The 22,968-nt window shown below is 36.9% G+C and overlaps 1 protein-coding gene across 1 annotated transcript in view; it reads right to left on the bottom strand.

Moving 5' to 3' along the window:
* Positions 1 to 22,968, bottom strand: part of LOC117403633 (importin-11) — a 175,370-nt gene that overhangs the window by 71,944 nt on the left and 80,458 nt on the right. The window contains exons 22-24 of the mRNA XM_059012207.1: positions 20,450 to 20,526; positions 5,229 to 5,308; positions 3,220 to 3,300 (exon numbers count right to left, since the gene is read on the bottom strand). Coding sequence (XP_058868190.1) covers positions 3,220 to 3,300; positions 5,229 to 5,308; positions 20,450 to 20,526 — 238 coding nt within the window. The remainder of the gene's footprint in view (positions 1 to 3,219; positions 3,301 to 5,228; positions 5,309 to 20,449; positions 20,527 to 22,968) is intronic.

The raw sequence follows: 22,968 nt of genomic DNA on the forward strand, positions 1-22,968 counted from the left end.
CCTATTTGAGCCATAAATAATAAAAAGGTGTCCCAGCTGCATGTTTCGTAATGCTGTCCATATATGTTATATTTCTTTAGTTACTCAATAAATTTGTCTTCCAAACAAAATTCATTTTAATGGAGATCAGAGTAGTCTCTGTCGTGACAAACAGAGCCAACATTCAGTCAAAACAAATATGGATACATCGCCTTTCTCCAACAACACAAAACACCAAGTTTTTTTTGGATATTTTGTACTCGCACAGCATACATTCTGCCAAGTCAAAGATAATGTGAATACTGCCGATAGCACCGAATAATGCTCCTGTATTCTATTATTTGTATTGTGTACCTAAATGGTTTCCATGAGCAATGCGATTGTAAGTTATTGAATAAATGGACCAAATGCACATCTCTGGGTCTCCAATAATTATGAATTGCCATCCCAAGGATATACAAAAAAAATAAGTTACTGTAAGCTCAATTTTACGCGCACTCATAGAAACTGACTTTGTAGCGACACTAAGATATTAAGGAGTTGTGTTGCGCTTGCAGTTCTTGATTCCTTAAGGTGCTGTATTGAGCAATGGAATCTACTTTAACATTAGACACTAAGCAAAGTAGCACAAAACATAGTTTACTTATCTACAGTAACATAAACAAAGTCCTCTATAACTAAAAAGGTGAAAAGATTCATAGTGGGGGCATGAGAAGTATTACTGTAAGATACTTGGTGAGGCTCATTGAAACCAGGCCACACTGACAGGCAAGTACTAATGCGCCTGGCACTGAAACTTTGAAATACTTATTTTACCCAAGGCTCTACAGAAGTACCAGAAAAACAAAACAGGAGAACATTACCCTTAAAAAACATTTCAAATGAAAATGTACTGCAGCATAAAGTACATAAATAGCGAGCTGCGATCAGATAGAAACCCCAATTCAATACTTGATGCACAAAGCCAAAAACTCAATTAAATTTCAGTCTGAATCACTTTTGCTCGAGGCATAATTGTTGAAAACAGATCCCCCTGCAACTCTTGACTTTGCCATTCTCCCTATAAAAATGCATATTGCACATAATATATCCTGGTTCAGCTAATTATATTTACTTCTAATTTCTCAGCCCAAAACCTAACCTTACTGTGTGAAAGCAAAGGAACGTATGTTTCATTGATTTCTCTAAGGGTAAATGCACTACAAAAGCTTAAAATGTATTTTTGGAGAATATATTTTTATATATAGAAAAAACTTACAAGAGCATGACCAATTGCTACAAATGAATGATCTTGAGAAAGTGATGTTGCAATTATGTGGTTTCATATAATTCCTAGAACAACCTGGGAGGATGCATATCCAATTAATATTCACTATAAAAGAAAAATGCATAACCTTAATACTATTGAAAAAACGTTTCAGTGGGACCAATTCTGTTTTACAAACTACATACTAAAATAGCCATTTCTGAACACAGTCTGTCTGACTTAATGCACCCAGTTATCTGCATTTCTTAAAGAAGCTTCTACCAGTAACTATTCAAAGACAGATTGTAAAACACTGCTGTCTGCAATATTAAACCTAATGGATCCTTCCATCTGTGGAGTTATGAAGTACCAATGTTGTGAGTTCAGTGGCAGCAGGTCCATGACAAGTTCATCAGTAAAACTGCATTGATGAGGAAATGGTCTGAAAATAGTTGACACAAAATTAAAGTTTGCAGGGCATTGTTTATGCCTAAATTAGCATGCTTGTTTGCAGATTTTTTTTTTAAACTGTGCACCAGGGAAAGAGCATGTGCAGAAAATGTCATACTTATTAGGAGATCCGCATTTTCAAAGTGAAAGCTGTTTAAGCTGTTAATAGCAAAGTGCTTTAACTGCAGTTCCTAGATCTCTCTATCTATGTGTACATAAAATGTGAGTAAGAATACATTTTCATAGTTAAACCATGGCTGGACTCGTCGTTGAGTTTGTTTGTAATCTTAGAAGTATGTTTGCTGCTTAGCTGAATCTATTTGACTTTATTGTAGTTAAAAAAGTAGAAGTTATTTTTCTTAAACACCACTTGATACATATTCAAAAGTAAATATATCACTTAAAGCATTTAAGCTTGATCAAGATCCTTACAATTCAAATATAAACCATAACAACCGGAACAGTGGAGTAACCAAACCAATGAACAGTACATCGGCAAAAAGCACAGCTCTGAAACCAGACAGCACATGTAACCACCACAGTGTAACTTTTGTTTTGCAACTACAGCTATCTTAGGAAAGGGATTTAATAAAAAGCACAGTCAGAGTCTTGGCTGAGGGAATTTGGTTTTAAGTAATTAAAACCTGAATCTGCCCAGCACAGTCATAGCTGTTTGAAACATTTTCTCAAAGCACTTTCTCCAAGGCTAGTTCTTTGAAGACAAAGATAATAATCTACTAAAATCAATACTCCTCCATAGGCATCTGTGTGAGCAGCACACTAGAGATCAGATACCAGCACATCAGGTTGAAACAAAAACTGCAGGACATTTTTATTTTAGGTTTACATCACTAGAAACTCTTGATTAATTGGTGTGAAATACTAATACCAGTTATGAAAATGCCAGGATGACAAACATGGTGTTGAAAAACACAAAAAAAACATGGTAATTCTGCAATTATTTTTCTGAACTTTGCAGATGGTCTTTCATGGGTTTAATGTATTGATCAATCTCACAGTTTCTAAAAAACCATAAGTATAACAGTTGAACCACACATGCATAAGATCAATGTACCACCTTGTATGTCCTCACTGCTATTTGTGCTATTTTGATATTTGCAGAACAGAATGCAAATGCAATGATTATGAACAGTGGTTCTTAATGCATATGGATTAAAGATTAACAGTTTTATTCTTTGAAGTACAAGCTGCAATCATAACTTACTGACAAAAATGTCTTCCTTGTGTGCACACACACAAACTCACACAAAGCCTCAAGCTAGGAAACTTATTTGCAGGTGAAAACTATATAAAAATAAAGCTGCAAAATGCTAATGTCTACACTCTTAACTCGTCCTGTTTAAATCTTGCTTTTCACAGTGTGAATGGGCATTATCCTGTTGTTTTGTGTCAACATCATTGAGTGTGCAGGAATTTTAGCAATATTTAAATAACATGAACTACAAAAAATATAAGTACAAAAAGAAAGTACAGATGTGAAATGTGCTGCCAACATCTGTGCACACTGTAAATAAAGTGAATACCTTTAGTACTTGGACTTGGCCTTCAGTGGTTATGTCTTTCAACAGTTCACAGAATGATTGGCAAAGGGCTGCAGCATAATTCTGAAATGAAACAGACAGTGAAATCATTCGAATCAGTTGCATTCAGATTACAATAATGTCACAATCAAATACTGGAACTTTTGTATCCCTTCCAGAGACTTGGAGGCAAATGTAAAAGTATAAGGATTTCAGTTGACTAGTCTGTGATTTTTGAGCAGGCCTAGAGGAAATAAGCTAAATCAAACGGTGGGAGAAAGTAATAGGCCAGTGTTTATCTTGTACACAACCCTTGACTTAATTCTTAAAAACAAGCAGGTTAAGTCACAACCCTCAGTGCCCCGAGAAAATACGTATCTTATGACAAACTGAGGATTGCCAAGCAATGACTCAACCAGCAAGACAGATCACTCTTCTGGTTTCAATGTAATAAAAGAGAACAACATGCAACAGGTCAAACATTCCATAATGTGATCCAGGTAAAGCACTAGCACAGGGCACAATGTATATTATATGAAATTGCAATTATACAGTGTATCACTTTATAAATAAAAATGTTAAATATTGTTGGAAGGAGTTGCATGAGCTTAAAAGGGACCAGTAAGGCTCTGTGGCTCTGTGAGGATACCCTCACAGTAACTGTCTCCAAATGGGTCATGCTTATTCAGTTTATCATAAGCCATTGCAAAAAATTACACTGGACAATTGAAAAGCACTGAACTCAGTCTGATGGGAATTTAATTTATTTCTAGAACCCCCACAAGCTTTTTAAACCATAGGTACTTTTTTCAGAATTTCAAAAAATCTCAGCTGCATAAGACTGACAGAAATGTGCAAGACTAGACAAAAATATGCAGACGAAGATTAGCACTAATACTTGGATAAAGTAGTCGAAGACTAGTGCTGAAACAGGGTCTGTGAAACTAGCCAAATCATGTACCTGTATCAAACAAGTCTAAAAAAGTGATCATTTGAAGAATAAAAACATAAGATTTAATAGTGTGTGGTTTTGCTGTTCTCTATTTTGCTATGCCAGTCTTTCCCTTTTAAAAAGTAAGAAATACAATTATTATTAAAATATTTTTAGTTAAAACTTTAAGAAAGAAGACAAGATAGTGTTTTGAAGTCATAAGGAATAGCCAAGCATCCACGTTGAATAGGCGCATTCAAGGATGTTCAACAAATTCACAATAGGTGGCTGTTATACCTTCAAAAGTCAATACAACACACTGTCCCTGTGATACAGCAACACCCGATACATCAAGCCTACTGCTCTTTGGACTGCTCCCCTGGAAACCTCTCTCTCCTCTCAAAACCTTTCTTGAAATTGCTGTTTTGGTTTTAATGAATTTGAAGGAATGGATCTGCCTTGCTTAGTGTTTAAATACTGAGAAACACCAAGCTTGTTTTGTATACTGGAGCCCTGCTTCAGTGTAATGGGATTAAAATACAATTCCTGGCGTTTTTTTAATGGGTAGATTGCTGTATGTGCAATTATTATGACAGCCCACAATAGTAGGGCAGTGTAAATATATATATTGTTTATTTTTGCATTTTTATAGAGGGCATGGGCAGTATTTACTGTAAATAGGCAGTTAATTAAAAAGTGGGGGACAGTAAGTTTCCGTTACTGCCGCCAATAAGAAATTATGGCAACTAAATTATTTTTCAGTTTGTCAATGTAAAAAAAAAAAAAAAAAAGGATAATATTTAATACAAAAATATGTACGTAGTTAAAACATGATATATACTATACTATTATTGATATACCTCTATTTTAGTTGTTTTATTAAAAGTGTATAAGTAATAAAACTAAATAAAATGAAATTTGTGACAAATACAATGAAAAATTATAAAAAATAAATGAAAAAAGAAATTCACAGGGCTCTACTCATTATCATTGCTTGTTGGCAATATCCATGTGTAAGGAGATTTACTACACCCACAAGAACAAACATTAAATGAGCACATACATAAACAATGCAGATTACCTGTAAAAATTCAGACGATGACAAGAAGATATAAGCATTAACAATTTGGAAGCAGGTCCGAAGGTTTTCCGAACTCATTGCTGCAAAAGAATAAATCACAACCACAGTTAATTAAAGCAAGTTAGGAACTTCACAGAACTATCCACACAGGTAACAGGAAAGACAGTTAGAGACCACTTCAATTCCTGCCAATAGTACATCTTAAATATTTTAATGGTTCTATACTTTTTCCTTTTTTATTTACTAAATGAAATATATTTTCTTAATGCTCATATTAATGCTTTTTTTTCTGTATGACATTCATCACTATACGAAATGCTGACAACATAAGCCATTATCACAGGGAAGATTAATAAAATTATTTTTCATATCAAGTACATCCTGTTGGTATAATTTTGATATAAAAATCAGTGATATCTCCCTGAACCTTTTAAATTATTATTAGTATTTGTTTATTTAGCAGACGCCTTTATCCAAGGCGACTTACAGAGAATAGTGTGTGTGAACTATATATCTGCTACAGAGTCACTTACAACGTCTCACCCGAAAGACGGAGCACAAGGAGGTTAAATGACTTGCTCAGGGTCACACAGTGAATCAGTGGCTGACCCGGGATACACACACACACACACACACACACACACACACACACACACACACACACAATACACACACAGACCTGTATTGTATTTGGTAGCAAGGACCCTGTGAACTCCAGTTCACCTAATTTTTAGGGAAAGGAGGGGTGGAAGATAGTGAACCATGAGCTCACATTCAATTAATTTTGAAAAGAGGGTCACCGGTAATTTTTGAAACAAATTACTCACACAAAGATAGGATCTGTCAAAACAGAGCAAATAATTAGATTTAATTGGGTCTTCTGACATATAAAATGGAGAAAAAACTCTATAAAAGCAGAGGTAAAACCCCAGTCAAGTGTCACTCAACTTGATCTTACAAGTTCCGTGGTCCACGCTCTGATGATCTCTGAAAAAGCTGTTTGCTCGTATTCAAAAGTCTGCCTTTAAAGACAGTTCTTGTTTTTATGTTGTATTCTACAACTACACTTCCATATAGTGGAAGGTAAGAACAATTTTGAATTTATATATAATTTATATTGATGCATTGCTAGAAGGTATAGGATTTACATTTTAGCTTTGGAGAGTGATATATTGGATGTTTTAGGATTTAGCGGTGGGCGCTTTAGCGGTTTGCATATCTAGCCTAAGGGCCGAGTATGTGATAACCATACCTGTATTATTGTGTCTGCAACCACCCAATCCATTTTTAAGCATTTAATAAACAGAGGGAGCACTATTACTGCTCTGATTCATTAACTTCAAATTAAATGAGTCTGTGTGATTTTCTTGAGTATTAAAAGTTATCTGGATATGTTGCAAGCCCAGTGCATGAACAATCCACTACAGGAGTCATCCTTAAACATCTCCCCTGAGTTTAAGAGTGAGCTCAGAGCAATAAAAGAAGTACGTCTGAAATCTGACAAGGTGTACATTGATGTAGCCAAAGTCAGATACTGTCCTTCAATAAACTGGAGATTTGTTTATTTTGAATGAGATATTATTTTAATGTTCAAACTGAATTCAAGATAGCAATGCATCAGAGAAAGGGAAAAACATACACAACTTTCAGACATATCAATAATCACTTTAATATATTTATACTGAATTTAGCTACTGGGAACACACACAAACCTCTAAAAGTAATGGCACAACATCTTGCAATGAGCATTAACTAATGCATGTCATCTGTTAGATTTAAAACTCACCAATAACTTGTCACTTAAGAAACAGATTGCACATCTTATTTGCCATCTGTCTTTGTTACACACAAAGCTACTATAATGCCGTGATACTCAACTAAACACTAAGCCAGCAGGTGGAAGCCAATGGCTGCAGAAGTGATTTTAAATGATACATATCCTTGTCTGCCAGTTTATCCACTGCACTTAAAATAAATCTGAAGTTTGTTCTCTGGTTTAAGTAAAGGTAGTTTCGGCAACTGGCACACACAAGTCTCTAACATCTTTGGAGCCATCTCGTAATCTATACAGACTTGAGGTTATTAATGCCATCTATATTATTATTATTATTATTATTATTTATTTCTTAGCAGACGCCCTTATCCAGGGCGACTTACAATCGTAAGCAAAAACATTTCAAGCGTTACTATACACTCCCCTTAAGCAAAAGGAAGCAAAAAAAAAATAAACATAAAAAACATTAGTTATACTTCCCAACCCATATACCTTATTGGTATACTGATAGAACTGAAAGAGAATCATAATGTTGACATGTCGACCTGTTCCTATCCAGTTTTAAGTAACTTTAGCATAACAGGGGCAGAAGTGTTAAAAGGGACTACGAGCTCTAAAAATTAACAAATACCCTGGGCTGGATGAAGTCCTCCCAATAGTACTCAAAGAAATGAAAGTAGTTATTTACAAACCGCCAACCAAGATCATGCAACAATCTCTTGACACAGGGGTTCTACCGACAACTGGAGAACTGCAAACATAATATCGATCCACAAAAAGGGAGACAAAACCGAACCAGGTAACTACAGACCAATGAGCCTGACTTCTATTATATGTAAACTTATGGAAACTATAATAAGATCCAAAATGGAAAATTACCTATATGGTAATAGTATCCTGGGAGATAGTCACCATGGTTTTAGGAAAGGGAGATCGTGTCTAACTAACCTGCTTGATTTTTTTGAGGATGCAGCATCGACAATGGATAACTGCAAAGCATATGACATGGTTCATTTAGATTTCCAGAAAGCGTTTGACAAAGTCCTGCATAAGATTAATTCTCAAACTGAACACACTAGGGATTCAAGGAAATGCATGCACATGGATTAGGGAGTGGTTAACATGTAGAAAACAGAAAGTACTGATTAAAGGAGAAACCTCAAAATGGAGCGACGTAACCAGTGGAGTACCACAGGGATTAATATTAGGTCCAATGCTCTTCCTAATCTACATTTTGACTTAGATTCTGGTATAGTAAGCAAACTTGCAGACGACACAAAAATAGAAGGAGTGGCAAACACCGTTGCAGCAGCAAAGGTCATTCAAAATGATCTAGACAGCATTCAGAACTGGGCAGACACATGGCAACTGACGTTTAATACAGAAAAGTGTAAGGTACTGCACGCAGGCAATACAAATGTGGATTATAAATACCATATGGGAGATACTGAAATTGAAGAAGAAATCTATAAAAAGTTCTAGGAGTTTATGATCTAGACAATTTGGGGAAGCTATAAAAAAGGCCAACAAGATGCTCGGATATATGGTTAAAAGTGTTGAATTTAAATCAATCAACCTGAAAAAAGAAACAAGGACCAGGGGTCACAAATGGAGATTACATAAAGGGACATTCAGAACAGAACATAGGAGGCACTTTTTTACACAGAGAATTGTGAGGGTCTGGAACAAACTCCCCAGTAATGTTGTTGAGGCTGACACCCTGGGATCCTTCAAGAAGCTGCTTGATGAGATTCTGGGATCAATAAGCTACTAACAACCAAACGAGCAAGATGGGCCAAATGGCCTCCTCTCGTTAAAAATAAATAAATAAAAAAAATCAAAAAATAAAAATAAATGAGTGGTCTTAATTATCATTCTGATTATTAAACAAACAAGGATATATTTTATTACATGTGTTTTACTACACATTTAAAAAGCAGAAGCTTTGATAAAACCTAAGCAGGGAGAAAAAGACCACAAATAACCTTGGTAATGAGGAATAAAAGAATATCTGAACTAGATTATAAGCACAATTTGCATATCAACAAAATAATGACCGGATTTATTTCCATCAGTGGCTTAAGTCCCCATTCTTCAAACACCAACGGATATCAAGACCAGTAGAATATATAACTAGCACTGAATCATAAGTAGTTCTGAAGAACGTTCTGAAGCACTATGCAGCATTAAATGAATGATACAAAATTACAGGAAGTACAGACAATGGCTCTTTTCTAACTAATGAAACCAAGTAATATTAACTATAAAATGGTATACATTTTAAAAGATTAATATATTATCTATTTTAAAATAAAATTGCTTTATCTTTGTATTCTAAATGTTTTTTTTCTATGTGAAGAATATGGCGGGGGATACCTTATGTTTAACCTTTTTACTGCTCGTTTGTAACATTATACAGTAGTCTCAGCGTATAGGAACACCTCCTAAGAGAACACCCTTGTGATTTTTCCCCCATTGTAAGTGCTCCTCCTAAAGGAACAGGAACTTTGCTTAAAAGAACACCTTTTTGGCACCACTAGTGATTCGTTCACAACTGATACAGTACTGTTTTGTAGCTTGATAACTCATCAAACTTGAATTCAAATGGTTTACCGGTATTCAGTCGTTTCAAATGTGACTTATCGCAAGAGTGCCTTGAGGCACACCGATTGGTTAATTCAATCTTTCCAGAACCACCATCATATCATTGCCTCAGTTTGTATTCTGATTTCCACGAGTGCACCTCATTGCTACAAAATGGCATGTAAAGAAACGGCAAAACGCACCACTGTTTCTCTTGCTACAAACAGTTGGAAATTGTTTGAGCTCCTGAAAAAAAAAAATGAAATCAGACACAAGTCGCCAAGCAATTTGGTGTTTTCCATTTTGGCAAGTTGCTTCACCATTCTGTTAAATAATGTTGTGCTCCTGTACAGGTATTCATAATAATCTAGAGCTGCTGCTGCATTTTTTAATGTGTGTAGGGGTGCTGTGCTAATTTAGTTTGACAGTAAGTTTATTAACATGATGTTACTTTATTATTATAGTTTATTAACATACACTTGCCTATTTTTTTTCTCTTACTTATTCTGTTAATTTCATATGTTGATGCACTTGAATCATGACAAGTAATAAATATGTATTTATTTATTTATTGATTGACTGATTGATTCATATTGTGTCTGGTGGTCAACTCTGTCTTAAAAGAACTCTTCAGCTAAGAAACACATAATTTGCTTCTCGAAACACTTAATTTGTCTTAGCCGGAGACTACTGTACTATGAATAATGTTTGTTGGGGTTATTTTCATAACCCTGGTTTCCTGAAATAGAAAGATATAACAAAGCTGCTCAGCCGAGCCTGTGATGCAGTCATGCCCGCCCTCAAAGGTAAAAAGGACTGTGCGCACAGATCTCACCGTCATTTTTCCTTCAAGCCTGCTGCAAACATGGACGCAGCTCCCTCAAAGGTTAATGGTTACATTTCTATTTCAGGAAACCAGGGATGGTACCGGGTCAGTACGGTACCGCTCGGAACAGGGATGGTACTGGGCCAGTGACTAACACCGGGGAAGTATGATACCACTAGGAACAGGGACAGTACCGGGTCGGTTTGGTACCTGTTCGGTGACTGTAGCACTGAGTCGGTATGGTACCGGTGGGGTCGCGGTTCATTTACAGTAGTGTGCTGGGTCAGAACAGAGCAGGTCAGTGACTTCGGTACTGCTCCACTGGTTCGTAGTTATTTTTAATATAAAATATAATTTGTGTAAAAACACAATAAATGTGAAAATCTATAGCAGCAAAAGTAACACATACTTATCTGAATAGGCTCTCCTGTCAAGTCAGTTCTTGAAAGGAAAAATGTGTGCACAGTCCTTTATACCCTCGGGGACAGGCATGACTGCATCACAGTCTAGGCTGAGCAGCTTTGTTATATCTTATTCAGGTTTTTACTTTAGGAAGTAAAGTAAGAGTAGGGAATTTTATCTCCCCTGAATAGGTAAACAATGCATTTTCTTTTTCCTTATTAAATACTCAAGCATGTAAAGGATTGTGATCAACTAACCAAACAAAGTTAGAAAATTACAAGCAAGTCATTTATAAGAGAGTTCAATTTTAAAGCAAGTCATGTATAAGACAGTTCAACTTAATAAGTTAATGTGCATATTATGAATCACTAACTATTCAAGCATTATAGAAATATGCTCTTTGTATAAAGTGTCATTGATATTACTTGCCTTGGTGGGGCCAGTTAATGAGAGTGATTAATTCCCTAGATGATCCAATTCAAAAGAAGACTAACAATGTCGATACTTTCACAGATGCCTACGTTCAGAAAAATCTTTAGGTTATTCTAAAGAGCTATGGGAGTACAGAATATTATAAATATTTAAAGTGCTGCAAATGCTTGGCAATGGTTGTTCTGGATTTCAGGGTTACTTGTTATCAACAAGGACCAATAGCGTGAAAAAAATATATATCTTTAGTGGTTACTTATAGCCTTTGTGGACTGACTGCCAGACTTGTTCCTTGAGATACAGGTTATCACCACTTACTACTTACTTATTGAACAAAAGTTTTAGTGAGAGGTATAAAGACAGAACCGACTTCACCTTCCTGGCAGGACTAAAATATAAGTGATAGAACAGTTGTCACTACCCTAACAATCTCTTTTAAACATTAAAAAATGTGTGCGAGCATTGTATTTTTTACAGACTCATAATTATGGTGGTTTAAGTTTTAAAAATATTTAGTTTATCATCACTTTGGGCTTCTACAGTTGCAGACATAGTATTGGGACCCTACGCTTATACCATAATTATAATTAATTATAATTATAATTCAAGGAAACAGATTAAAGGACAAGCATTTAGAAAACTTTAACCACTTTTTAATAAAACAAAAAGCAAAATAGACAAATTCTAGTAATGTAACAAATAATCTATCAAAAAACTAATAAACTTATTTAATTTAAAAGTATTGGTTCATGATGAAAGTATTGGCATTCGCGCTTTAGTATTTCATGCGTCCTACCTTTGTTTTTATTATGGCTTTTGAATGCTTATGCAAATTCTTAACCAGCATGTTGCATCTTGTTGGTGAAATCTGGGCCCATTCTGTCTTGCATATTTCCTACAGCTCAGACAGATTGGATACACAATGCTTGGCTGCAGCTTTTTTCAGATGTCCAAAGCATTTCTATTGGATTGAGATCTGGTGACTGCAAAGGCCATTCCAGAACTTTTACCTTCGTTTTCTTCAAGAATTCCAGAGTTGATTTAGCCATATGCTTTGGGTCGTTTTCGTGTTGGAAAATAAACTGTCTGGCAAATCAGCCTACGAGCAGATGGTATTATTGTACTTTGTGGAATGTTTTGATTAGGGCTGCTCCGATTAACAGATTAATTGCTCCGATTAATCAACTAAATAATTGACTGCAGATTCATTTCTTTTACAGTTTAATCAGGCAGTTTTTTTTTGGGGGGGGGGGGGAGGGGGGGGGATTTTGAACTCCATTTCCCAACATCCCCCGCTGAGAAAGAATGCGCTTGTCAGTTCGTATTACTAGTGTCACAAGCTGCGACTATAACATTTTGTTTTACTGATGTTAGTATTGTTAATATTACATTTTTTAAATATTAATTAATTATATATATATATATATATATATATATATATATATATATATATATATATATATTACGTTGAAAACCCGGAAGCCCTAAATATAATGTAAAAAATTAATAAAATAAAGGTTGTTCATAAGGAGCCATGTTATATAGTACGTTTGCATCAAAGACCAAAAAAAAAAAAAAAAAATCCATTCTCAGTTCTTGTGCATTATATTTTGTTATTAAACTCTTTCATGGATTGACGTTGTTCTGTGAAAATGTGTTACATTTACTGAAATAAAAACGCTTTTAAAATGACCAAATTCCCATTGGGCTGATGTTATTTTAGATTCTATTGATTTTTATGTATTACTATGCAGGACAGCCACTATAAGATCGTTACCTTTATTAAAAATGTGCAGGGATGAATCTACCGATTAATCAACTAATGCCCAAAAATTAACAGATCAAAATTTTAAATTGAGTGACAGCCTTAGTTTTGATACATGGCTGCATTTTTTCAATCTTCAAATCACATGACTGTCTCTAGTCCCTGAACTGCTAAAACACCCACATATCGTGATCGAACCACCTCCAAACACACTGTGGTCTATTTTTGGGGGAAAGTTATATTTTAGTCTCATCGGAACAGAGTGTTGTTGAAGAATGCTTCAGATTTCTGTTCATATTTCTTGGCATATTTGTTTTATGAATGTTCTTTAAAAGTGGTTTGCAGCAAGGTCTATGTGCTTATAAAGTGTTCTGAGTTCAGGTGCCTTTATACAGTTCTTCAAAATCTTTCTTTAAGTCTTTGGCTGTTAATCTTGGATTTTTTTTTTTAAGCTGCTCTGACAATTCTACCTGCTGTACCCGTAATTTTCTTTGGCTATTCACTTCAAGCGTATCAGTTGAATTTGTTCTGTGGCACTTCTTGATTATTGTTCTGATTGTGTATTTAGGTATTCCATATTTCTCTGATTTAGTTCTGTAGCCATTTCCTTTGTTGTAGTTTGCTACGAGTGCTTTTCTCAAATGTGAATCCAGCTCTTGTGACAAACATCCATGCGCAGATCAATAAAATTAAAAGCCAAGTAGTCCCCAATATGAAGCCTTTTAAAGCTCATCAAGCACTGGCTCCAAGTTCCATCACACTTGGATGAGTGGTCCAAAAATGTAAGTACTTAATACGAACATGCCTCCACGTACTGCATGCTTTAGGTGGTTTCCAGAGGAACTACAAATCAATATATTTTTCCTTTAAGAAGAAAAAAACAACAACAATAACAACAACAACAACAACAACAACAACCACAACTCAAGCTCTGATGCCAGTCTTTGATGAAAGCCCTGTTACTTAGAAATTTCCAAACAGAAGTGGGTTTCTCAAGCATTTTTCTATGACGCTAGGCGAGTGTGCCATTAAAGCTGCAAGGAACATAGCACCTGTTTGCTAAAAGGCTTGAATTTCTCCTCTCCAGCTAAACACGGAAAAAAGATCCACAATCAAAATCATTCAAATCAGTTAAGGGTCTCTTTACAATCATAATTGTCATCACAGCTCATGCATTGTACTGTATATTTTGCGCCTCTGATTTTCGGTTTAAACCGATAAACGATAAAACAGCCCCGATACAAAAAAATTAAAAAAATAAAAATGAAATCTGTGTACAGTCAATAAACACCGGAAAAACACTGGAAATGGTTACTCCATTCATGTTGACTTGACCCCTTTCTCTGTGGAAAAAAAATAAAATACCTACAGAAAAAATTAAGAATAATAATTCCAAGTGCTATTGGGCAATGTCCCTCCTTCCTGACTTGTATCTTGCATTGATTCGTTCTGAATATTTTAAACCCACCTCAACTACTGAGTGGCAGCAAATTCCTACATTTATTGGATAGGATTGTAACATGCTTGCGAGATTTAAAACGAGATATTCTTGCTCGCGAGATTTAAAGCTATATTACAGTACGATAGGGAGTATTTACACGCTCGTGGAATTTAAAATAGAATTGCAAATTGGGGCAAAATGTAAAAAAATGCCTAAACACACAAAAACCCCAGAAGAATATGCCCTTGACCAGAAGGATTTAGTTGTGTGAAACGCGTAAGCTTTATTTAGTTTTTATTTTTACCTTGTTCTTAATAAAATATGAATAATTGAGAGACACTCTGGGATATAAGTTTTTCATTAAGCGAGAGTTGCTGTCTTCACTCTTCAGTGGTGGAAACATCATATGGTGTATGCAGGGATGTTCTATTTCTGTACCTTCTGATAATGATTGTGCTGGTGGTCTTCAACCCCGGCTGCAAGTATCCCTAACTATATATTATATGATAAACTGAAGATGTGAGCAATCACAGTAGCTTCTTTAAACAAATATTTTGATCCTGGTTGAAACAAAAAATCTGGACCATTAGTATTTACTGTATACCAGTTTCCGTGCAGCAAACAACATGCATTTCCATACAGGGCAAAAAGGGCAATCTAAATGACTGGAATTGATAGTAAGAATTTGCGCATGTTATAAACATTTATGCAAGACATTTCATTTTTCATTGTTGCTCATTTTAATGAATGTGTCTTTCTTTGCAGTTTCTCCTTTATTATTATTATTATTATTATTATTATTATTATTATTTATTTCTTATCAGACGCCCTTATCCAGGGCGACTTACAATTGTTACAAGATATCACATTATTTTTACATACAATTACCCATTTATACATTTAGGTTTTTACCGGAGCAATCTAGGTAAAGTACCTTGCTCAAGGGTACAGCAGCAGTGTCCCCACCTAGGATTGAACCCACGACCCTCCGGTCAAGAGTCCAAAGCCCTAACCACTACTCCACTCTGCTGCCCACTGCTTTTCTGAAGACTACAAACTTCATCTCTGGGTTTGCTGCACTGTTCTCATTACAATGACCCCTCACAACAAGTGCCTCTTCACGTGAGCCAGGGTTAGGAATAACATTTCACACAAATTAGCATGGAACTCTCTAGGTGTACATTCAGAGCAGCATGTGAGACAGTATTCAATTCATGCTTGCTTTCACAACTACTGAAAGTCATGAAGGAGGCACTTACTGTCGTGTGTTTTTATTCCACTTATATTTACAAAACCATCCTCCACATTATTGCTGATTAATGTTTAAATAAATCAGTCCACAGTAAGATGGTCCCATAGGAAGAAATAAAATAAATACATTAAATATCAAACTGCAATAGAATTTAAACTGCAAAAATACAACTGACAATAATCTTTTGCACCACACACCAAAAACGTCTCATAAACAAATAATAATGATGACGAAAAAAATACAGTTGTGCGTAACCGGCTTCATGCCTAACTTGTATAGCCTAAATAAAAATAAAATGAGCAGCATTAGAAAGCAAAGCGGTTGGGCTTTTAAAAACAAATGATAATAACTGGGCGATACAGCAGCTCAAGCAATGTACTCTAGATCATTCAAAAAGGTAACACCATGTTGTTCCTGGAACGCATTTTATTCAGGAACATCATTTTAAAAGATGGTGAGATGCCAAATCGGAATTCCAGTCACCCCCGTGTTACAGTGGGAGCATTCTCTTAAAATGTGAAAGAGCAGTTACTGTGCCTGCTGCACGTTTTAACCATGACTAATTCATTCACAATACAAAATATTCAGTTGAGTGCTACAGCCTCCTGCAGCTGCAACAGATTGGACATGATTGAACATGAAATCAGGCCTACCTAAGATATCAGAGACTATTCCAAGACATACTGTACAAGCCTCAAAACAGAACATGCAGTGATGCAAGTTAGAGTTGACCAGCTTCCTCTGTGATGTGTGGTCAGAGAAGGCTTTGAAGAGCACAGCAGCAGTGACTTCACACCTGTTCCAATACCCGTCTGTTGCTGGATTTGTTTTTGGCAAGGTGATATACAATATGCATGTTTTCAATGAGCATTATTTCTGCAGTACTTATGGTTGTATTGAGCATAATATACAATGTGAAAAATATATATTTTTTATTTCAAAAGACACGCAACAATTGACGTCTGTGACTTAATAAGCAGCCTGTCACAAAATCACAACCTTATTTCTGGACCTGTTTTGTGCGTTTAAATAAATTTAAAAAAAAAACACCACACACACACACACACACACACACACACACACAAACTGCAAGACTACAGTTTAAAGCCACATATCAAAGATAATATATTGCATAATAAACACTAGTAGGGTCATAGGCTACTACACAGCAAGAGCAACAACTGAAAATTAAACTGAAGAGGTCTTCATAAATCTTTTAGCTATTACAGAACCAATACCCAGAGTTACGAATCATCTGCCTTATTATAGGCTATCAACTACAGGTAGCAAGCTCATAAATTCGAGACCTGCTTGAAAAGACAGCAGGTGCTATCAGGCTCTCATTGAATGTTACTTGCACCTTCTTTCATATGGCTAAGGGACACTTATGTAAGCATATTGGTTCAACAGTGATGTATAATTGACTCATGAAATTTAATGTGGCATTTCCATCATCCAATGTAAATAAGGAATGTAAAAGCAAAGCCTATGGTTTAAGTTGGGGAAAACTAACAGCCTGATCACGGAGAGCTTACATAGGATTTTACATTGTGTTTTTAAAAAAGTTACAATAAATCATAATGTTCGTCAAACGATTTCTAATGACTTGTATATTATAGCACTGATTTGTTTTTAAGTGTAGTGTATATATTCACAATTCACCATATTCATAACCCTGGTTCCCCGAAATAGAAATGTAACCATTACCGAATGGGTATTTACCTCCTAAAGACCTGAAACCTGAATAAGATATAACCATGCTGCTCAGCCGAGCCTGTGATGCAGTCATGTCAGCCCCCAAGGGTATAAAGGACTGCGGGCACAGATCTCAGCATCATTTTTCCTTCAAGCCTGCTGCAATGATGGACGCAGCGACCATGAAGGTTAATGCTTAAATTTCTATTTCAGGGAACCAGGGTTATGATAATAACCTAACGTTCCCATTCAAGTATGAAATGTAACCATTACCGAATGGGTCAGTATACCCAAGCCGTCACAAGGTCAAGGTTGCCGGACGACTGGAATGCTACAAGGCTAGTCCGAGGCTGCTTTGTGCATTACCATTCGTAAACCCAGTAACAAGCAGCTAAGGCTAAAATACTGAGGGAGAAACTCACCTCTAAGCCTGTGTTGTGAGGGTCGACTGAGAAGACACACTTAACACTCTAGTTTTGAACACCACCTCTGGCAGCAGGCTCAGGTGGCTGTGCCGGTCTTTGAGGCTGCTGGGTCCTAGGGCGCCAGTTTGCCGCTGGTTTGCGTACTGGGGGTGGTCGCTTGTGAATCAAGCGCACCAACTCCTTCGTGGATTCCCGCGTGCAGTGAGAGCGCTGCAGCATCTCGTTCACCGCAGGCCCAAAGGTATGCCCTGGTGTACAGGGGCATCCAACAGTGGTGCTTTGTTCCCGTCAGACGGAGCAGGTTCTTATTAACCAGGGGCAGCTCATCCAGGTCGTGGTGGTAAGGGCCTGTAAGGGCCTGGTAAGGGACCTCAGAGAATAGGACTGGTAGGCTGTTTGTTGGGGCAGATAGCATCCTTGGACAGGAGCGCTAATTTAGGCGCCTGTATCAATGTGGGAAAACCAGCGGAAATTTGGCCAGACCCAGCTTCTCTGCATCGTGCACCCTATATAGGGTGTACATAGACCGGGAAACAGCAGGAGCAGTAGCCGGGTCACCCCAGGACGAAAATCCGGGTGCAATGGGGGGGGGGGGGGGGGGGGGGACGGGACACGGGAGAGGTGGTAGGCTTGTCATCAAAGATAGACGGCCTTGACTCACCTTCTGTAGGCCAGGCACTTGCAAGACTGCAGTGGCCCTCTTGATCAGCGGTAGAAACTCTGCCGACAGGGAGAGCTTAACCGCAGCTCCTGTTCGCCCACCTCCTCAGAGGTGGCAAGGGAGAGCATGTCATCCTGCTGCCAATCTGCGCTTTTAGCCCCCTGGGATCCCAACGGGACAGGCGGTGCCGAGCGTTCACACAGTAACTCTGCAAGCACCGTTCCTTGGTGGGAAACTGCTGCCCAGAGCTTCTCCATCTGCTCAGAGTCCAGCAAATGCTTGGAACGTATGCTTGGAGAAATGTGCACAAAACCTGCAGAAACTGCAGTTCACCAGTGCCTCCTTTGCGAGATATGGCACCAGGCAGGAAGAGCTTCTGCCGTGCTGGTCCTCAACAGGCATGATGCAAGTAGCAATGCAGTGTACAGTAACAACGTACAAGTGCTGCCTCAGTCTGTTTAGAGACAGCAACGGGACCTAAGCACTGGTCGGTAGCGGGTCGGTACTGGTTTGGTGACTTTGAGCACCGGGTCGGAAATGGGACGGCACCGGGTCCAACCAACGTTGATTTATACTATAATTTCTACAACAGTCTGAAATAACCTGAGGATTCATTTAAAATGGATACATTAGGGAAAAATAGTCTGATCTACAGTATTTATATAACCCTATTTGCAACTTAAAGTGCAAATCTATTAATTACTAAGATCCAACAAAAAATATGATAGCACTGCATATTGGATTAACCTGTATACTTATTTAAAGTAATTAAAAGAATTACAGCTTTTGTGCTGCTAATTAGAGACGTCTAATTATTTACATTATTTCTCCAAGCTGGTACGAACACATAGCACCATACTTAGTTTATGATACTGGGTAAGGCTTAAATTAATGGTAGCAAATTCTTATGAATTGCAATACAGTTTTATAGAATTGCATAGGAATAACATCTAAATAATTGTTTAGTTGTTTTTTTTGTAATACTGAAGATAATGTAAAAAAATGTGCATCATTTCATAATGAATTCAAGTGCAACACCACAGGAGGCGACAATGTAATGCATTGGAGTTCATATTAATTTGCAGCCATTATTTTAATATGCAACCAGATACTATGCTTAAATACACAACACTGAGTTTGTCTAACCAGCAAAACTTCTTAAATCACCTGTAACCTAATCTAACTTTCAAAAGATTAGGAGCATAAATATAAAAGCACAAATCTCACAAGAACTGATGTAGTACACTTACTGTTAAAAAAAAAATTGAGGAAATTCATGTAAGCGTATTTAAAAAGATGTTTGTTGATACAGTATATATGCATTCTATATACCCTTAATATATGTATTGATCTATCATATCTAGCTATTTTATCCACCCTATACACAGTATCTAATACCCTATCTATCTTTCTATCTATCTACAGTATCTACCACCCTATCTCTCTATCTACAGTATCTACCACCCTATCTATCTCTCTATCTACAGTATCTACCACCCTATCTATCTCTCTATCTACAGTATCTACCACCCTATCTATCTCTCTGATTTTAATAACTCCTACAGGTTCTTCGGTGCTTGTTGAAATGCCTCCAGGTCTTCTCACATTATTACTTCAATCCTTTATCAGCTGGTAGGCTATAAGTTCAGAACTGGAAAGCCTTTGGGAAATTACAAAGCAGACATAAACTAGACATTATTGAGATCCATCTGCTATTTACAGTTAATTTCCTACTCAGGTCAGAGAGTGGATGGTGACATATCAGCTTACACCACAAGGCAAAACCTTTATTGATTAACCATTGAGTGCAATAGACCATAAGAATGATTTGAATTCAAAGTTTTTTGGATATGGAGAAACGGGAGCTATTAACCATAGATACAAAAATAATACTCAATAAAAATGGAACTTTAGCAGAATTATTTCTAAAGCAGAAACTTAATTGTAGCTAAATGTGGGCGTGCTTACCTAGCAGGGCAGGCATGTTCTGAAAGATTCTCAGTAGCTCGGGTGTGATGGATGGGCTGTTCTCCAGTGTCACTAACCTGGAAAAAAAATAAGTCACATGACTCAGAGGTAACTAATGACCCTAGAGGTTTGTGAAAACAAGCCAGTACCAGTTGTTCCATGTAATTAGCCATGTCTAAAGATGTGTTGCTTGTTTAAAGAAACTCTGACAGATGGCCCACAGAGTCATTAAAACTTTGGAGGTTATTTCAACATCTAACACATTTTGGTAGAACAGTTTTTAGATGAACTGGTGTGAAAGTACAGTATATTATTAATAGTGCTGGGACGAACACAGGATTTTCATATTCGAATATTCGCTCATGATTTTAAATATCTGTTTATTATTTAAAAAGTAATAAAAGCCATTATATTGCTCTGAGACAGCATAGCAGCAGGAGCAAGGGGGCGTGGCCCCGTGTGTGTGTGCCTTTATTTTACAGCAAAATGTTACAATATGTAATGCGTTAAAATAGAAAAATATCCCAGGAGTAAGTTATGTTGGACTTGCTTTACCCCAGTGAATTAACTACAAAACAAAAGGGCGTCAAATAACAGTTCAAGTTAAACATTGTTTGGTTTATTCCCGAAATAAATAGTACATAGAAGTTGACACCGCATTTTATTTCTCTTTTGTTCATTCCTTGCCATTGCCATTTCTTCACAGTAAACAGTGGTCATAGACACACTGGTATAAAGTAATAACATGAGGTTTACTTGTGCCTTTTTGGAGTTGACGAACAAGCAAATGAAAACAAATTTAACTTTAAAACACTTCAAATAATACAAAACGTGGAAATGGCATTGTAAAATGAAGGGGGGCGGGAGGACTCGCTGTTTTGGTTCTCGTTTATTACATTCTACATAACATAAAGTCGCAACAAAAAAATATAATATATACAATCTATATAAAAATCACTACACAACATTTCCAGGAAGTTGGGCACTGTTTAAGCGAGGCATTTCAGAATGACATGCTTGCCTTTTTTCTGTCCCATGAGATTCTGGCTCTCTCTAAAGCAGCAACGCAATTTTATATATATATTATATATATATATATATATATATTTGGAAATCGGCAATTTTTTTAATTTATTTATTTTTTATTTCAACCCGGCTTACCGCTGCCACCCCCGTGCTGACTCAGGAGAGAGATGAAGATTGACACACGCGCCCTCTGAAACGTGTGCCATCAGCCATCCGCTTCTTTTCACTCTGCAGGTCTGCCATGCAGCCACCTCAGAGGTACAGCGGAGGAGGACCACACAACTCTGGACAACTTACAGGCAGGCCTGGAGGCGCCCGGCCAGTCTACAGGGGTTGCTAGTGCGCGGTGAGTCGAGGACACCCTGGCCGACCTACACCCTCTCCACCCGGGCGGCGCTCTGCCAATTGTGCGCCACCCCCTGGGAACTCCCGTCCACGGTCGGCAGTGGAATAGCCTGGACTCGAACCGGCAACCTCCAGGCTATAAGGAGCATCCTGCACTCCACACAGAGTGCCTTTACCGGATGCGCCACCTCGGGAGCCCAAACACATTTTTGACCTAGATGGCTTTTCATAGAGATCACTATGCGAGCGCGCGCATAATCTAGTTTGTTTACTTTTTGGTGTCTAAAACTTTTTAATAGAGGCTCAAGAGCTGCTGTGTTGATCCTGTGGTTTTTTTTTTTTTTGTTATATATATATGTTAAATCTCATATCACACGGAGCTCTTTTTCATTTGCTATTTTTTTTTAAACTGTCGCGCAACTTCTGGTGAGGCGGTAAATAATTTTTGTCATTTCTAGCAAATACGAACATGTGATTTTTGTTTGAATATTCATCCCTGCACTAATTATTAACCTGTTTTTTTCACAACCTCGGTTTTTATACAAGACCCTCAGAACAAACTCTTTCATAACCAGGGAACTCCACTCTACTGCTTGCATGTTTTTACTATTTGCAATTTCAATGAGGCTGATAAGTAAACGTTTTCACATTTTCCTTTAAAATGCTTTGCGATTCAGAAAGCATTCCATATTAACAAAACACCCCAAATAAAAAGGTTTGTGTTTGCAAAAACAATAGATTTCCTTAGTAACCATCCCTCTAATATGTCACTGTGATGTTAAACTGATGTTAAAACTACTTAATATTCTCATATAAATCCCAAGTATCAATTGATGTATTTTATTTTGTTTAGACCCAACGTACAAAGCCAAAAAAGAACAAAGACTTTAATGCACACAGACGCATCTGAAAATTACTTTAATGTACAATTTATTTTATAAGAACAAAAATGCTTTTAGTATCCATGGAAACTTACTTAAACAAGCCAGTGACTTTCATCACAGAACTTGAGACAATTTAGCCTGAAAGAAACAACAAGGCGCAGAAACAGTGCAGGTGCATCACATACAGTACCTCTGTGAGGGTACTTTTATCATTTTGAACATCCAACAACTTTTTGAAGACACTAAAAAAGAAACAGCTTTCAC

The sequence above is a fragment of the Acipenser ruthenus genome, chromosome 1, assembly GCF_902713425.1.
Source record: "Acipenser ruthenus chromosome 1, fAciRut3.2 maternal haplotype, whole genome shotgun sequence".
NCBI lineage: Eukaryota > Metazoa > Chordata > Actinopteri > Acipenseriformes > Acipenseridae > Acipenser > Acipenser ruthenus.